General features: G+C 40.2%; 1 protein-coding gene across 3 annotated transcripts in view; it reads left to right on the plus strand.

Moving 5' to 3' along the window:
* LOC113173105 (target of Nesh-SH3) overlaps positions 1–13,374 on the plus strand; it is a 41,542-nt gene that overhangs the window by 20,796 nt on the left and 7,372 nt on the right. Inside the window, exons 3-15 of one of the 3 annotated variants that reach the window (XM_026376405.1) lie at positions 1,340–1,519; positions 1,626–1,694; positions 1,799–1,931; positions 2,237–2,427; positions 3,306–3,349; positions 4,099–4,150; positions 5,181–5,267; positions 5,420–5,497; positions 6,777–8,567; positions 9,027–9,089; positions 9,504–9,686; positions 10,443–10,511; positions 12,965–13,027. In XM_026376405.1, the coding sequence (XP_026232190.1) occupies positions 1,340–1,519; positions 1,626–1,694; positions 1,799–1,931; positions 2,237–2,427; positions 3,306–3,349; positions 4,099–4,150; positions 5,181–5,267; positions 5,420–5,497; positions 6,777–8,567; positions 9,027–9,089; positions 9,504–9,686; positions 10,443–10,511; positions 12,965–13,027 (3,003 nt within the window). The remainder of the gene's footprint in view (positions 1–1,339; positions 1,520–1,625; positions 1,695–1,798; positions 1,932–2,236; positions 2,428–3,305; positions 3,350–4,098; positions 4,151–5,180; positions 5,268–5,419; positions 5,498–6,776; positions 8,568–9,026; positions 9,090–9,503; positions 9,687–10,442; positions 10,512–12,964; positions 13,028–13,374) is intronic. The other 2 variants (XM_026376407.1, XM_026376408.1) reach the window with 2 other exon arrangements.

The raw sequence follows: 13,374 nt of genomic DNA on the forward strand, positions 1-13,374 counted from the left end.
AATTTTAACTTGCTGTGTATTATATGTCTGTGAAGATGTTTAACAGAGATGTAAATACTGCGCTTGAGTTTATATGCCTGACACTTCAAACCTTTTGGATAAGAGATAAAATGTCTTCAAGAAGTCCTTTGGGACGCTTTGTGTTTGCTCCTGTGCTTGTTTAGCCGCTGTTATTGCTCCAGTCTAACTTGGAGCAATAACAGCTGTTATGCATTTGATGTTTCTACCAACTCCAATGCACAGCATGTACATCTATCATACCAAAACAATGACGATGACATAAAAAGTAACACTAATGAAAATATAAAAATATGTGTGTGTGCTATAGACCTGTACCAGTTTTTGGACAAAAACGCATCTGGTTTCTCAACTGGTATTGGCGTGTTTCCCTTGACTCTTGTTGGTGACCATTGTTGGTGACCTCAGCAAGCGTTCTGAAAATATGGGAACCATTTGTAAAACATCTTTTACTTGTTTTAAGTATCACTTAGTGATCATTTTCTGACGCACACCTCAGATCAAGTTTTTGTAGTTTAGCTTTGACCAGTAGATTTAACCTCTCTGTAATTTCAATTGACTGCAGTTGATTAGGACCCGCCCTTTGATGCCTGTTGTCATCTAATGTCAGTCCCCAGACTCTGCTGCTTAGTGCTTTGTTATGTAGAAGTCACTTCTGGCAGAAAATATGTAGTTTCCTGTAAAGTGATGTCAGTGCAAGACGGGAAAAAAGAGAAAACGTTGTCTGTGCATGCATGAGTTGTCTCACACCATTCTCTGCTGAACCCAAGCAATAAATCTTTCTGACCTTAGGTTTTACTGAGATCAGAGATATATCCTATATAGAAGCTGCAATACATGCAGTTTATGATTCATGTAAATGGAAGATCCTCAGTGCTTATACACAATAAAAGTAACATTCTTATCCAGTTGTTATGTACTCCCATAATAAATTATTACTATTATAAGCTTTCAGTGAAATTTACACTTCGACAAGTCTCCACTGTATGTACTCCTGTCATGTTAGATGATGTAGAAGACAAATGCAGGTTTTCAAAAATAACTTTGAGTATAAGTGTGAACTCCTTCCTGGACTTTTTTTCCTTTTGGATTTTAAAAACAAGAATAAACTGGGGGGAAAAAAATGATGTTTTGTGATTTTGATTACCTGATCTGCTGTTGATTATCCGCTTTTTGTGATTATATTTGTGGCATTAACCGAACCTCTTTTTCTCTATTTTTGACCTACTTTGTATCTTAAAAACAAAACAAGGCAAACGGAAAATACTAAATGGAGACTGTTGATTAAATGAAACAACTGTGTCATGTCCTGTTTTCACAGTGAGACGTCAAAACATGAAAGTTCGTATCAGCGCCACAGAAGACACCATTGTGATGAAATTTTTGCGTCCCAACGTTGACACTAAGCTTGAGGGCTACATCCTGGGCTACGGCAGCAGCATTTTCTCCAAACAGTTCATTCAGCTGCCTGAGAACGGGCAGCCGTATGAGACAGAGATTGGTAATAAAAGCTTTTTATGTATCTTGAGTATCTGAGACTGGCAGGAGAGTATGCCTATGGAAGTCCAGATTATGTGTAGACCTAATGTCTTGTTTATTGTTTTCAGATGCTGAACCCAAGTATCTTGTTGTTGTCCAGCCCGTCGCACCTAATGAGGTTAAAAAGCAGTGCTCAGGTAACACTTAAACTGTTTTATTAGAAGAAATTGCATTAAGATAATGTGCTGAAAGTGATAATTGTGCCTCGTATGATTAAAGTAATATGTTAATTTATTCTCAGGTAAAGTTGAACTGGAGAAGCCGCTGCACTTGGTCATTGGGTCAGTGACACCTACTTCTGTTCTTCTGTCCTGGGGGACACTTCTGAAAACCCCCTATGAAGGCAACGTCATGGATGAATGTATAGAGGATGGGTGAGTTTACACATTAACACATAAGCCACGCCACAAAGTACAGTTCAACAGATGTACATAATCATTTCTTCCTCACTCAGTTGTTTGGTGCAGAAACTCTGAATTAACTACATAAACAGCCCATAACTTTATCAGTCTCTCAGGTTACTGAGTTGTGGATCCATGACGTGTTTAGGAGAGCAGTTCACCTACACATAGGACACCATTTTCCTGGAAAAACTTGATCTAGAACTGTTTGTCCTACTATGTTTGGTTATTTCTGAGACTATATTGTACTGCTAATCGCCATCTTGTCTTTATCTCAGACACTATACGGTGCGCTATCGTGAGAGGAACAGGAAGTGGAACTACCAGACCTGCCCAACTAGTGAGACAGTCATTGACCATCTGAAGCCCAACGCTGTATATGAATTTGGGGTCCAGCCGAGCTCTAAGGATGGCACTGGAACGTGGAGCAAGCCGGTTATTCATAACATCAGCACAGGAGGAGTACAGCGTATGTTTGTTAGTTTTCAATATGATATATCTCCTTCATCTCACTGAGGTGCAAAAAAAAAGTGCAATGGCTGCTTTGAATGCTACGATGTGCAATGCTACAAGGAAAACAAGCAAATGTTCTTTACTATTTCAAGTAGTAAATGGTCTCTGGATACAAAACTAGGGCTAGGAATTTAATTTCATGCTACTATGGCCATAGCTCCTGAAAAGTATAGATGGGTTTTACTAACAACATTAAAACCTTTGAACATGAAATGCTTTCGGTCTTCTAAATAAGAGTAGATACTTTTTGATAGTTTTAAATACATCTCAGTGGTATTAGATTAAAGTTTGAGAAAAAGAAGGGTCTGTCCTGTTCAAGAAGGACCATGCCTAAAAACATTTATTTTATTACATTGTACCTAAAAACCCTATATCTTGTTAGTTTTACATAGCTCCCAAGAAAATATTGCTTCATAGGTTGTTTCTGTTCTTTCTTTCTTCTAACCTCTAGTTTAAATATTGCTGCCTTCTACTTGTATTTGTGTATAAGTCTGTTTGCCTAGTCATTTAGGGAACAGATCTTTTGCTAATTTAAGAGTGTTTGTGTGACCACACAATAGCAAATGCTGACTAAGACTTTGCCAATCAAGTGCAAGTGATTGTGACAACATTGTGTGCATATGCTTTACCATGAGATACCAAACAGAGTTCCTTAATGAAAACCAAGTTGTGGTTTACTTGTGTTAAGCCACTTCTGAGGTACTCTCATTTAATCATTTGAGATTAAACACATCTTGAGCAGAGCATGTTTGAAAGGTGGTTTATTTAAGTTTTCACTTTCTGTTAGTTCAGTTTTGAGCAATATCTTTATCGATTTCTCTTTTGTTTTTCCAGAGAAGGTCGTCAGGAAAATCTTAAAGCGTCCCAGCAACACTGTGGTATGTTTTTTTAAAACTTCCAATCATAATGCAAGTATTGCAGTATCCTGATGTACTGTAATATTGTAATATAGTATTAGTATTAATGTGTGGTACAGGTGTTAATAGTTGATGAGTATGCGAGTTGAAAGCAAGTGAGAGAAGTGAAACTGCTCAGGTGCACTTCCTCTCCTCCAAATAAATATATTTGGGAACAGGGTGGGTATTTAGTACAGGCATTACACTTTAGAGTCTGTGTTGTGCACTTTAGTGAGCTTATGCTATTCTGAAGGTTGTTTGCCTCATTAATTTTCCATCCAACTGCTGAATGGAAACCACATTAGTGCAGCCAAGCTCGGCCACGCCACGAGAGAAGTCTGTAGCTAGCAAACTTCTAGTTGAATAAAGGAGAGAGGGAAAAAAACAGCAATGAGATGGAAGGAGAATGGCGTGGAAGTGTGCTGAGAAGAGAAAGGTAGCACTGGTTTTCTGACCATGCAGGGCTGCTCTGTCATGTGCTCCTGGCCCTGAACTCAAAAAGCATTACAGCTATTGAGTATCAGCCAACACACTTGCTCTTCCAGAGGGAAACTTTGAATAACAAGCTTCTCACCAGGGACCAATTGGACATGGAGTAGACAGAGGTCCCATGAATTATGCAAAACAGAAGGATGAAGAAAAAGAGATGGCATGGAGGGCAAATACGTGCACTTTCCTTTATTATGATTTTTAATTAATAACATATTTGTGCTCTTGTCTTTTTCATTCAGCAAAAACCTTTAACACCACGTCCACACTCCTCCCACTTCAGTTCCCCAAATGGTAAGCTGTTAATGAAACCTTTTTTAATACATCAGCAGAACTTTTATAACTATGTTTTATTGTTAGTCAGAAATAGTTTAGCCCCTCTTACTGGCCCCTGCTTTAAGACTCAACACCAGAAGAATTTTAACCAGATCTTTGATTTATTGTTATACCCACAGAGCTTCATCATAATCACTTTCTTTAAATTGAGATTTTTAATTTGGCTGGTTTATTCCGGAGTCCAAGTAAAGCAAAGCAGTTTTCAAATGGCACAAAATATTGTGTAAGAAAACAACACACACAATCCAGTCTAGCACCAATTACACTAATTTTCTGTGTGTTTTGCATTTGTAATTCACCCTACTTTAATTACCTTTTTAATGTGGCTATGATCAAACAATGGATCAAACAAATGAAAATCTGTAATGCCAAAAATGTTTGCTCATAGTGATGAACCCACAGCCAGTAATCGCTTCAACTTTTGGCAGCTGGAGAGTTAGATTTTCCCAGATGATGTAGTGAAGCCCAAAAAACAAAGCTAAAAGGAAAGTGAATATTGGTCTTAACATTCACCAGGTGGACAGAAACCTGATCTTACATAAATACTAATGTTGCTCTGTAACTGTTGGATATGTAAAAACAGTTTGCTAATACATTTGAGTTCTTTACTGTTTGCTTCTGCTGCCCCTTAGATTTTATGCAGATTTAACTGTATAATAATAGTAATATTAATAATGATAAAATACTTGTGGTTGGACAGCTGCCAGACAGTATATATCGGAGCTAATACAGGGTGACAATGTCTTGTCCTGGGTATTACAGGAATAAATAGTTGATAAACACTGGTTGTGAAAATGCAGATGTGACCACAATTTATCTGATAATGTTTTAGAAGCTATGACACAGCCCTGATGTTTTCTCCAAACACTATTGTGAAACCCAGGCCTGGGCATAATTCCTTTACATGACTGTTTTTCAGAACTGAAAGCTGAAAGCATTTTAGGATTTGACTTCTTGATTATAATCTTTCCTTCCTTATCCTTGTCAGTTCTCCCTAACAAGACTCTGGACAGACTTCCTATCTCTCAGAACGTAGCAACAACCAACCAACAAAGGTCAACACAGACAACTCTTGGTAATAACTTTTCTGACCTAGAACTGAATTCAGTTTTATCCTGCTGTAAAGGTCAGCTCATTTACTGTACATGCATAATCTTAGTACATTGTACAGATAATACAATAAATACCCTTTCTTCAGGTTATGCTAATGTATACTATATTTCTTAGCTCCAACCACAACTACTAGAAAGGAATCTCCGTCAACACCTGGACCCACACTGCCTGTGGTCACCAAACAACCAATCGGTAAACGCTGAATCATAGTTATTTCTGAAATGACTTAATATTGTAGCTGTGAGCAATCATAGACTTGACAGACTGTAATTCAGAGGCTGTTAATGCTTTACAGTGCCTTTTTGTGTTTATTTGCATGACAAATAACGGCATGCTATGAGCAAGTACAGTAACTCAGCATCTCTCCTTGTGGAAACCAGCTGATGGTGTTAGCTGTTTGGGTTGTAATGAGTTTTAGGTAGGTGACCTCACCTCAGATGGCATTTTAGCTCAAGATCAAAGCTTGAAACAATTCTTAATGATGGTTAAGGTTCTAGCATGTTCCAGTTATCTTCTACAATGTGTATTTCTACATCCTAAGAGTTTTCTAGGCTCAGATATCACTCAGGTTAGTCGGCCAGCCAACTGTACGGGATCATTTCCCATCTTTAAGAAAGGGAAAAGGGAATCTCAAATATACTCATAGTGTGGTTTAATGTTTTAGTATCTGCCCCACATGTGCCTTTTTATTAATTCATTATTACCAACTGAATCCTGCATAAGTCAATGACAGCATGTGAGTTAACATGGGGTTTCACAACTAAATGTATTCTTTTGATATTTACCATATGAGGCTTTTACTTTCAGTGTAGCGCAGTTAGTTGTGTGAAGTCTGCATGACAAAATTGCATGAACCCGTTGTTTTTCTCTCTCCAACAGGAAATGCAGCAGAATTATCTTATACCTGTATTACCCTTTCTTCTTTGTGTCCTGTTATCAAACATTATTCTTTTATTATGTTTGCAGGTAACTTCAGTTTTTCTTAAGCTCCTACATGAACACACCGTGGTGAACATTTCAGCCTGAACAATCAGTTTAGCATGGTTCATCAAAATCTCATAGCAAGCAATCAATCAGCAGCTATTAAACCCTCATGGCTCATTGCCTCTAAGGGGCACAGCAAATAGATTTGGATGGTTGTCACTCCCGGGCACTCTCGCCTTGGTAGCGCAGTCTGTACTAATACAGCTGTTACACTTCACATTTCTCCATATGGTTTGTCTGCCTTTGAAATTAGACTCCTTCTGTCAGACGTCTGTTGTAACCTGCACTTTTGCCAGGTTCTGCTGGCACATCTGCTGATCTAAATTTAAGCTGTTCCCTTACTGCTTTTATGTTTTGCTTTCAACATTTTCTAGGCAATATTTTATTTTGTATAGATGTCTTTTCTACAGAATATCCAATTTGAAGTCATATTTTATGGCACATAGCCATAGCCTCATAGCCATATTTTCTCCCTCTGACAACCCAGGAGGAGGAGACCTTTCCAGAGCAGTCTTGCTTCCTTTCCTGGAGGTTCCATTAGCTTCCGAGCCCTGTCCACTTCACAATACTGCCACCATGGCATCTCTGCCAGCCCCCCTGACAAATGTGGATAAACATGGAGGAAATCCTCTTAGTCAGCCACAGGACAAACCCCTTGCACAACCTTTGCCAAAACCTCAGCTCCAGCCGCATTATCAACCACCACAACAACCAAAGTCCTACCTCAAACAAACCACTATTCCCAATCTCAGCCACAAACTCAAACTCCAGCCAACAGTCCAGCCTGTACCGCAGACCAAACCACAACAAACCTCCCAGCCTGTACCCCAGACCCAGCCACAACCAACATCCCAGCCTGTACCCCAGACCCAACCACAACCAACATCCCAGCCAGTATCCCAGACCCAAGCCAAACCAACATCCCAGCCTGTACCCCAGACCCAAGCCAAACCAACATCCCAGCCTGTACCCCAGACCCAGCCACAACTAACATCCCAGCCTGTACCCCAGACCCAGCCACAACTAACATCCCAGCCTGTACCCCAGACCCAGCCACAACTAACATCCCAGCCTGTACCCCAGACCCAGCCACAACTAACATCCCAGCCTGTACCCCAGACCCAGCCACATCTAACATCCCAGCCTGTACCCCAGACCCAACCACAACCGGGATCCCAGCCTGTATCCCAGACCCAGCCACATCTAACATCCCAGCCTGTACCCCAGACCCAGCAACAACTAACATCCCAACCTGTATCCCCGACCCAGCCACAACTAACATCCCAGCCTGTACCCCCGACCCAGCCACAACTAACATCCCAGTCTGCACCCCCAACCCAACCCAAACCAACATCTCAGCCTGTACCGCAGACCCAACCACAACCGAGATCCCAGTTCAAACCACAGACACAACCACAGCCAACAGCCCGATCCACACCACAGACCAAACCACAGCCCCATCCAACATTTCAGTCCTTACCACAACCTATAACCCAGCACAAACTTCAGGCCTGGCATCCATCTAAACCAAGGCAATCTCTCAAATCACAGTCACAAACCACAACTCAGCTCCACTCTGAAATACATGATCCACCAACATCTCAGCCCAAACATCAAGTCCTCCATGAAACACATACTCAGACCCAGGCTCAGCCTCAACTGCAAGTTCAACCAACTCCCCAGCCAACACTGCTAGCACAATCTCAAACACCTCAGCAGCCAACACTACGTCACATATCGCACACAGAACAAGCATTACCAAAGATTTACATCCAGGCCCAGCTTGAACCACAGTCTCAATCTACAACTCAGCCCCAAACTAGAAAACAACCTCAAGCAAAGACTACACAAGAACCTGAACTAACGACCAAGCAGCAATCTACACCACAACCAATGCCTAAACCAAAAACAGTAAATTTCCCACCTATTACAAAGCCTCAACCAAAGGGCCAGCCCAAACCCCAGGCACCAGCTCGACCTAAAAAGCAGCCAAATATTCAACCCAGGCCCCGAACCTGGAACCAACAACGTCAGCCAAACATTCCTAGACGGCCTCAATTGCAACCTCCAGCAAAAAAATCTGTACCACATTTTCAACACACTATCCAAAAAAATCTTCCATCAAAGAACCAGACTCTGTCTCAACCTGAACGTCTACCCAAGCCACACCCTGTGTCTAAGCCCCAGCCACCACCTCAACCTGGGCTTCACTTTCAGTCTCAGACAAGGACCTACTCTGATCCCACCAAGGTCACCCCAAGGCAGACAGTCTCTATGGGTAAAGACCCTACTTTTTGCAATCAGTAATCCATGATTAACAATTAAAACCTGACCTGAAATTACATTTAAAAGGGGCATATTGATTGAAATTGGTTCCGTTTTTAATATGCATTTGAGCTTCTGATAATACATTTGGGTAATAAATCTCACATTGCAAAAAATTTCAATAGCTTTTATATTTATAAACTTCTAACCATGATTAAATGTGAGCGAGAATCAGTACCTATCATACCTAATACCTAATTTGGTCTTCTACTTAGCACTGTCTGGCTGTATGTAAAAGTTACTCTTAATGAATAACATAATCATGCAAACATCATCTCTAGCAACACTGATTTAAAATCAACTATCATTTTCTTGTTTTAACAATTAGGGGTAGGATATGCCCCCTTTAAAAGTATAAATTACATTAATATACATATTATCAAAGATAAATAGTGAGTTCTCTTTCACACAGCTCCTAGTCCGCCAGAAGAGGGCAAGCCTCTATCAAGACCTGCCCTGGCTACAGAGAAAACTGGTAGATACAATCACGGTTAAAACCATGACATGTTTGTCCCATTACCATCTCTGCTTCTTCGTCAAGCCACATGGAACCCACTGCTTTCAGTATACTTCAAACCACTGGATGATGTCACTGCTTCCCCATCTCCATCTCCATCCTACCACCCTACACACCCCACTCCATCATTGTCCCTGCCTCCATGTGTGCCTCCATTTTCAGTTCAGCACAGTCACCTCACCCATGCCCACTCATAACCAGAGTAGTCTGGTTGGCTTTTGATCTTGTTTATGCTTTGGTCATTTCATTGTCATTCATTGTCTGCTCTTCTACATTCTTTTTGACTCGTGTACTATACCATTTATTTCATCTAGGTAAAGCTGTCAGACTTCAAATTGGATCAACTCTGACCTTGCCTTTCTCCTTATTTAGGTACTGGAATCGTCAAATCACATGTTGTCGAAGTTCCTCATTCTCCCATCAGTTCAGTTCATCCAGTGGAAAAAAATGAAACGCAAACTCGCACCCGGGTTCCTACTCATTCCACTCGTGGAGGTAGACCATTTTCTCCATCCAAGCAAATCACCTCCTCTCACAGCTCCAGCACACCTGGGGGTAAAGGAGTACCCACTCAGTTTTCTCTAATTTTTCTTCCCAACTAACTACCTCAGGTTTTTCTTTTCTATCAGCACTATCAGCAGTGCCTAAGCTGTCAACTGCAGCTGTGCATCTACAGAAGAAGACAAACACACATTTAATACACAATCTGTGTTTGGAATCATACAATAGACTTTTGGATGCCTGTCTTTCTCTCTCTCTATCTTCTGCTTCACCTCCTCTGATCCATGTGTTGTCCATGCTTTGCTGCACATATTTGGTGTGTATTTCACACCTTTACCACAAGCAGCAGTGGAGTCTCTCAGGGCAAGATCGTTAACATGATTTACAGTCCCTGTAGCTGGCCGGGTGGGAAGTCTGACCACAGCACTGGCCAGGACACGGCACATTTTACACCAGCCATACTAAGCCAAGTATTCTGCAGACAGTACTGCCTTTACAGCTACTCTTTTTCTTTCTGTATCTCCTCCTCTCTCAAACACACCCACACACTCCCCAAAGAATAACAGAAAAATAACCAGTGAGAAGTGTCAAGTGATTATAATTTATGTTTTAAAGTCATGGCAATTCTGTGTGTACATACAGACAGATCTGTATAGGTTTAAAATACAAACAAGCCTCTAGAACTGAACACTAATATAATGGACAGTATCAAAGACAAAATGCATTCTTTCTTTGACTTTTTATGTTTGCTGTTAGCATGTTTATCACAAAGGCACAATGCATTTTATAACAGACTTTTTCTCCCTCCAGCTGCCAATGGGGTCCGTCTTCGGGGCAATGCTCTTCTTAAACCTGTGGGGCAGTCTAAAGACAAACCTGGTAAAGATAAACCAAGATAATCTTTTTTCAGTGTTCCTCACTAACTAACACAAGAGGCACTGTTATGTTCTGTCCCACACAGTTCACACTGACCTGTGCTTTTGTCACAATGCTCTCATGCTCTGTGAATTTCAGCTTGTCTGTCAGTGTAACGTGCTTTGTTTGGACGTGGTCTCTGTCGACCAAGTGAGGATATACCTGAATGAGACTGAAGCCACATAGGATTCTAATTCTGGCATATAGCTATCTATCTATCAACCTGTAGTCAGGAAGTGTGTTGAATTTGTTTATGAATTGCTTTAGCCTAGAAGGTAAAAATAATATAGTAGTAATGCAAACCATGTCTGGACCACGTATGTTAATGTTGATGTCCTGCTTGCTCCTTGTTCTTTGGAGTTGTGAAAAGAGGTGGTGCTTCAGTCCCATGTCACAGCTGGTATGTGTTATTTCTGGAAACTTGGACAGTTTCAGAGGTCTTCAAGGAGTCGTAAGACTCTCTGGAAGCAACTCTACAGAAAAGAGCAGTTGTTTTGCCTGCCATCCTGCACACACATCCGAGAACAACGCTTCTATTGACCTTTTTCAAAAGCTGCAATTAACATATTGTTTACCTTTTTGCCATGAAAGAAATGACATGCAACTAAATATTATATCTACCATTTTTTATTCTACACAAAAGAAAGTACAGAATGTGCTTTTGGCAGAAATGTGAGTGTGTCCTTGAAGGTTTTATAGAGCTCTGTTTCACATTGGCATTTCAACTTGAAGCTGTTTCAGAGCTTTGCTTATAGTAAGGTGCAGGTGTGAAATGGACTGCATCTATCCATGGAAACCTTCCATGAAATCTGACTTCATGTTGCAAAGGCAACAAACCCAGTGTTGTGAGACACTGGTACATAATTCTGTGGGAATATTTTTCTAGACTGAATGTAAATTTAGATTGTATGTTTTGATGGTTTTGACTTTGAGTTAGTCTGACAGAAACCAGCACTCACATGATTGCTGCTGTGTCAGCAATCATGGATTTGAGTCTGAAGCCTTTGGCACATCAGAGGTACGACCTGTTTTTTTAGGGGTTTATTGTAAGGGAGCAAACAAAACATGCCATCTATAAAGACTGTGGAAAGCTGGCCAGATCATGTTCTGTTGATATACAGTATATGTCACATAACTTCATTTTGGCTGTGTTTGTGCCCCTATTTTTTGTCTTTTTATATTTTGTGTTTGGCATTTAAATCACTCAGTGAGTCAGAGGGTTTAATACAGAGGGTGTAATTCTTTGTGGTAAACATCGGCAAACAAGGCTCATTGATTCAGTTTGTCCGGATAACCTCAACCCTTTTCTCATCAGAGTACAGTTGGTGCTAGAGATCACTGATTTATGCTGACCAGGGGGCGGTCAGCTCCGGGAGGAAGAAACAAATCCAAAACAAATATTTTAGAGGTGTTTTGCATCAAATAGTCAGTCACTTACAGACTGTTAATGAATGTCTGAGATAACTAATTGACAATTGGCGAAAGGAGTTGCAAATAAATCCTTTTCTCAAAATCCATTATTTCTTAGCAACTAAGATATGAACCATTTTATGGAAATTTGTCAAGCCTCCCAGAGCTTGTCCACCACTTCTGAGATATCATAACAAAGTACTCTGGCAAAGTTGTATAAAGATAATGCTTGTTTAACAACATTAATTTATGGCAGCAAAACCCTCACGTTGACAATCTGAGTTTGGCAGTTTGTAGCAAAGGTGTTTTCATGATAAATCCCTTCTCCTCTTAGTGATTACTTCTGCAGTTTGCTGACGCCAGTTTATTCCACAATAGTTCATTAAATCAGTTTACAGTGAAGCTGATCTGGTCTTCATCTCATTGCTTGGCTTGATCTTTATTTCACTTTAGTTTTTATGTTGTGGAGATTTTGTGGAAAGGTTAGTGTTTAAACTGCACCAGATCCAAAATAGTTTTCAAAGGAGGGAGTAAAAATCATACAAAAAAGCTATTGGATCTGGTACCCTGCTTTCCTCTTTAGAATTTACCAAGGATTGTTCAATTCCTGTGTTATTCATCTTGGGATATTAGGTTGAGTCAAGCAGTGGTTTATAGTTTCAGATTAATTAAACACTGACATGGTTTTCATTAGTAATATACTGTAGTGTTTGTGGCAGCACTTCAAGTGATTTCCAGCTTCTCACGTGCAGTCTGTCCAGCTTTTATGTGCTTTATTGTTGCTTGTTTTATTCCTGTGTTTGTACACTTTTCAGCACAGAGTATTACTCCAGTCTTCTGCTCTGCTAAACCTCTCCCTCTTTTTGAATCTTTATGCTTGACTATCTTTTATTATTATAGCACTGTCAATAGAACCAACGATGTCACTCTTCAGAAACACCCACCTTTTTGTTTCAGTTGTGATTTTTTATCTGAAATGGACTCTTGTTTCCTATGATTCCCTGCAGTTGTGCGTCCCAATATTCCTGTCAACAAGAAAACCAACTTGGTGAGAAAACCCAGTGACCACGGTGAGGGCAACAGTGACTGATGAACTGAATATTGCTAAGACATTGTTGCTGCTTCTTAAGCCACTGGTTCTCAATCGCTTTTAATTTTCTCTACTCATTTTCACTTTCCAAGTATTAAACAACAAATTACATGGTAATTTTTGAGCTTTGATTTACTAGATTTCTTGATCAATTTCAAATCAGTATTGCAATTTAACAGAACACAATTTGTAAACTGAATAGCTGCAATTTAATCTGTATTATGTGGATTATTTTCAGTAGACACAAACAACCCATGTCAAACCAACAAATCGTTAAGTAAAGACCTCCATACTCTTGATTTAGTGCCATAGTGAAAAGCCATGCCA

The sequence above is a fragment of the Anabas testudineus genome, chromosome 21 (genome assembly GCF_900324465.2).
Source record: "Anabas testudineus chromosome 21, fAnaTes1.2, whole genome shotgun sequence".
Lineage (NCBI taxonomy): Eukaryota > Metazoa > Chordata > Actinopteri > Anabantiformes > Anabantidae > Anabas > Anabas testudineus.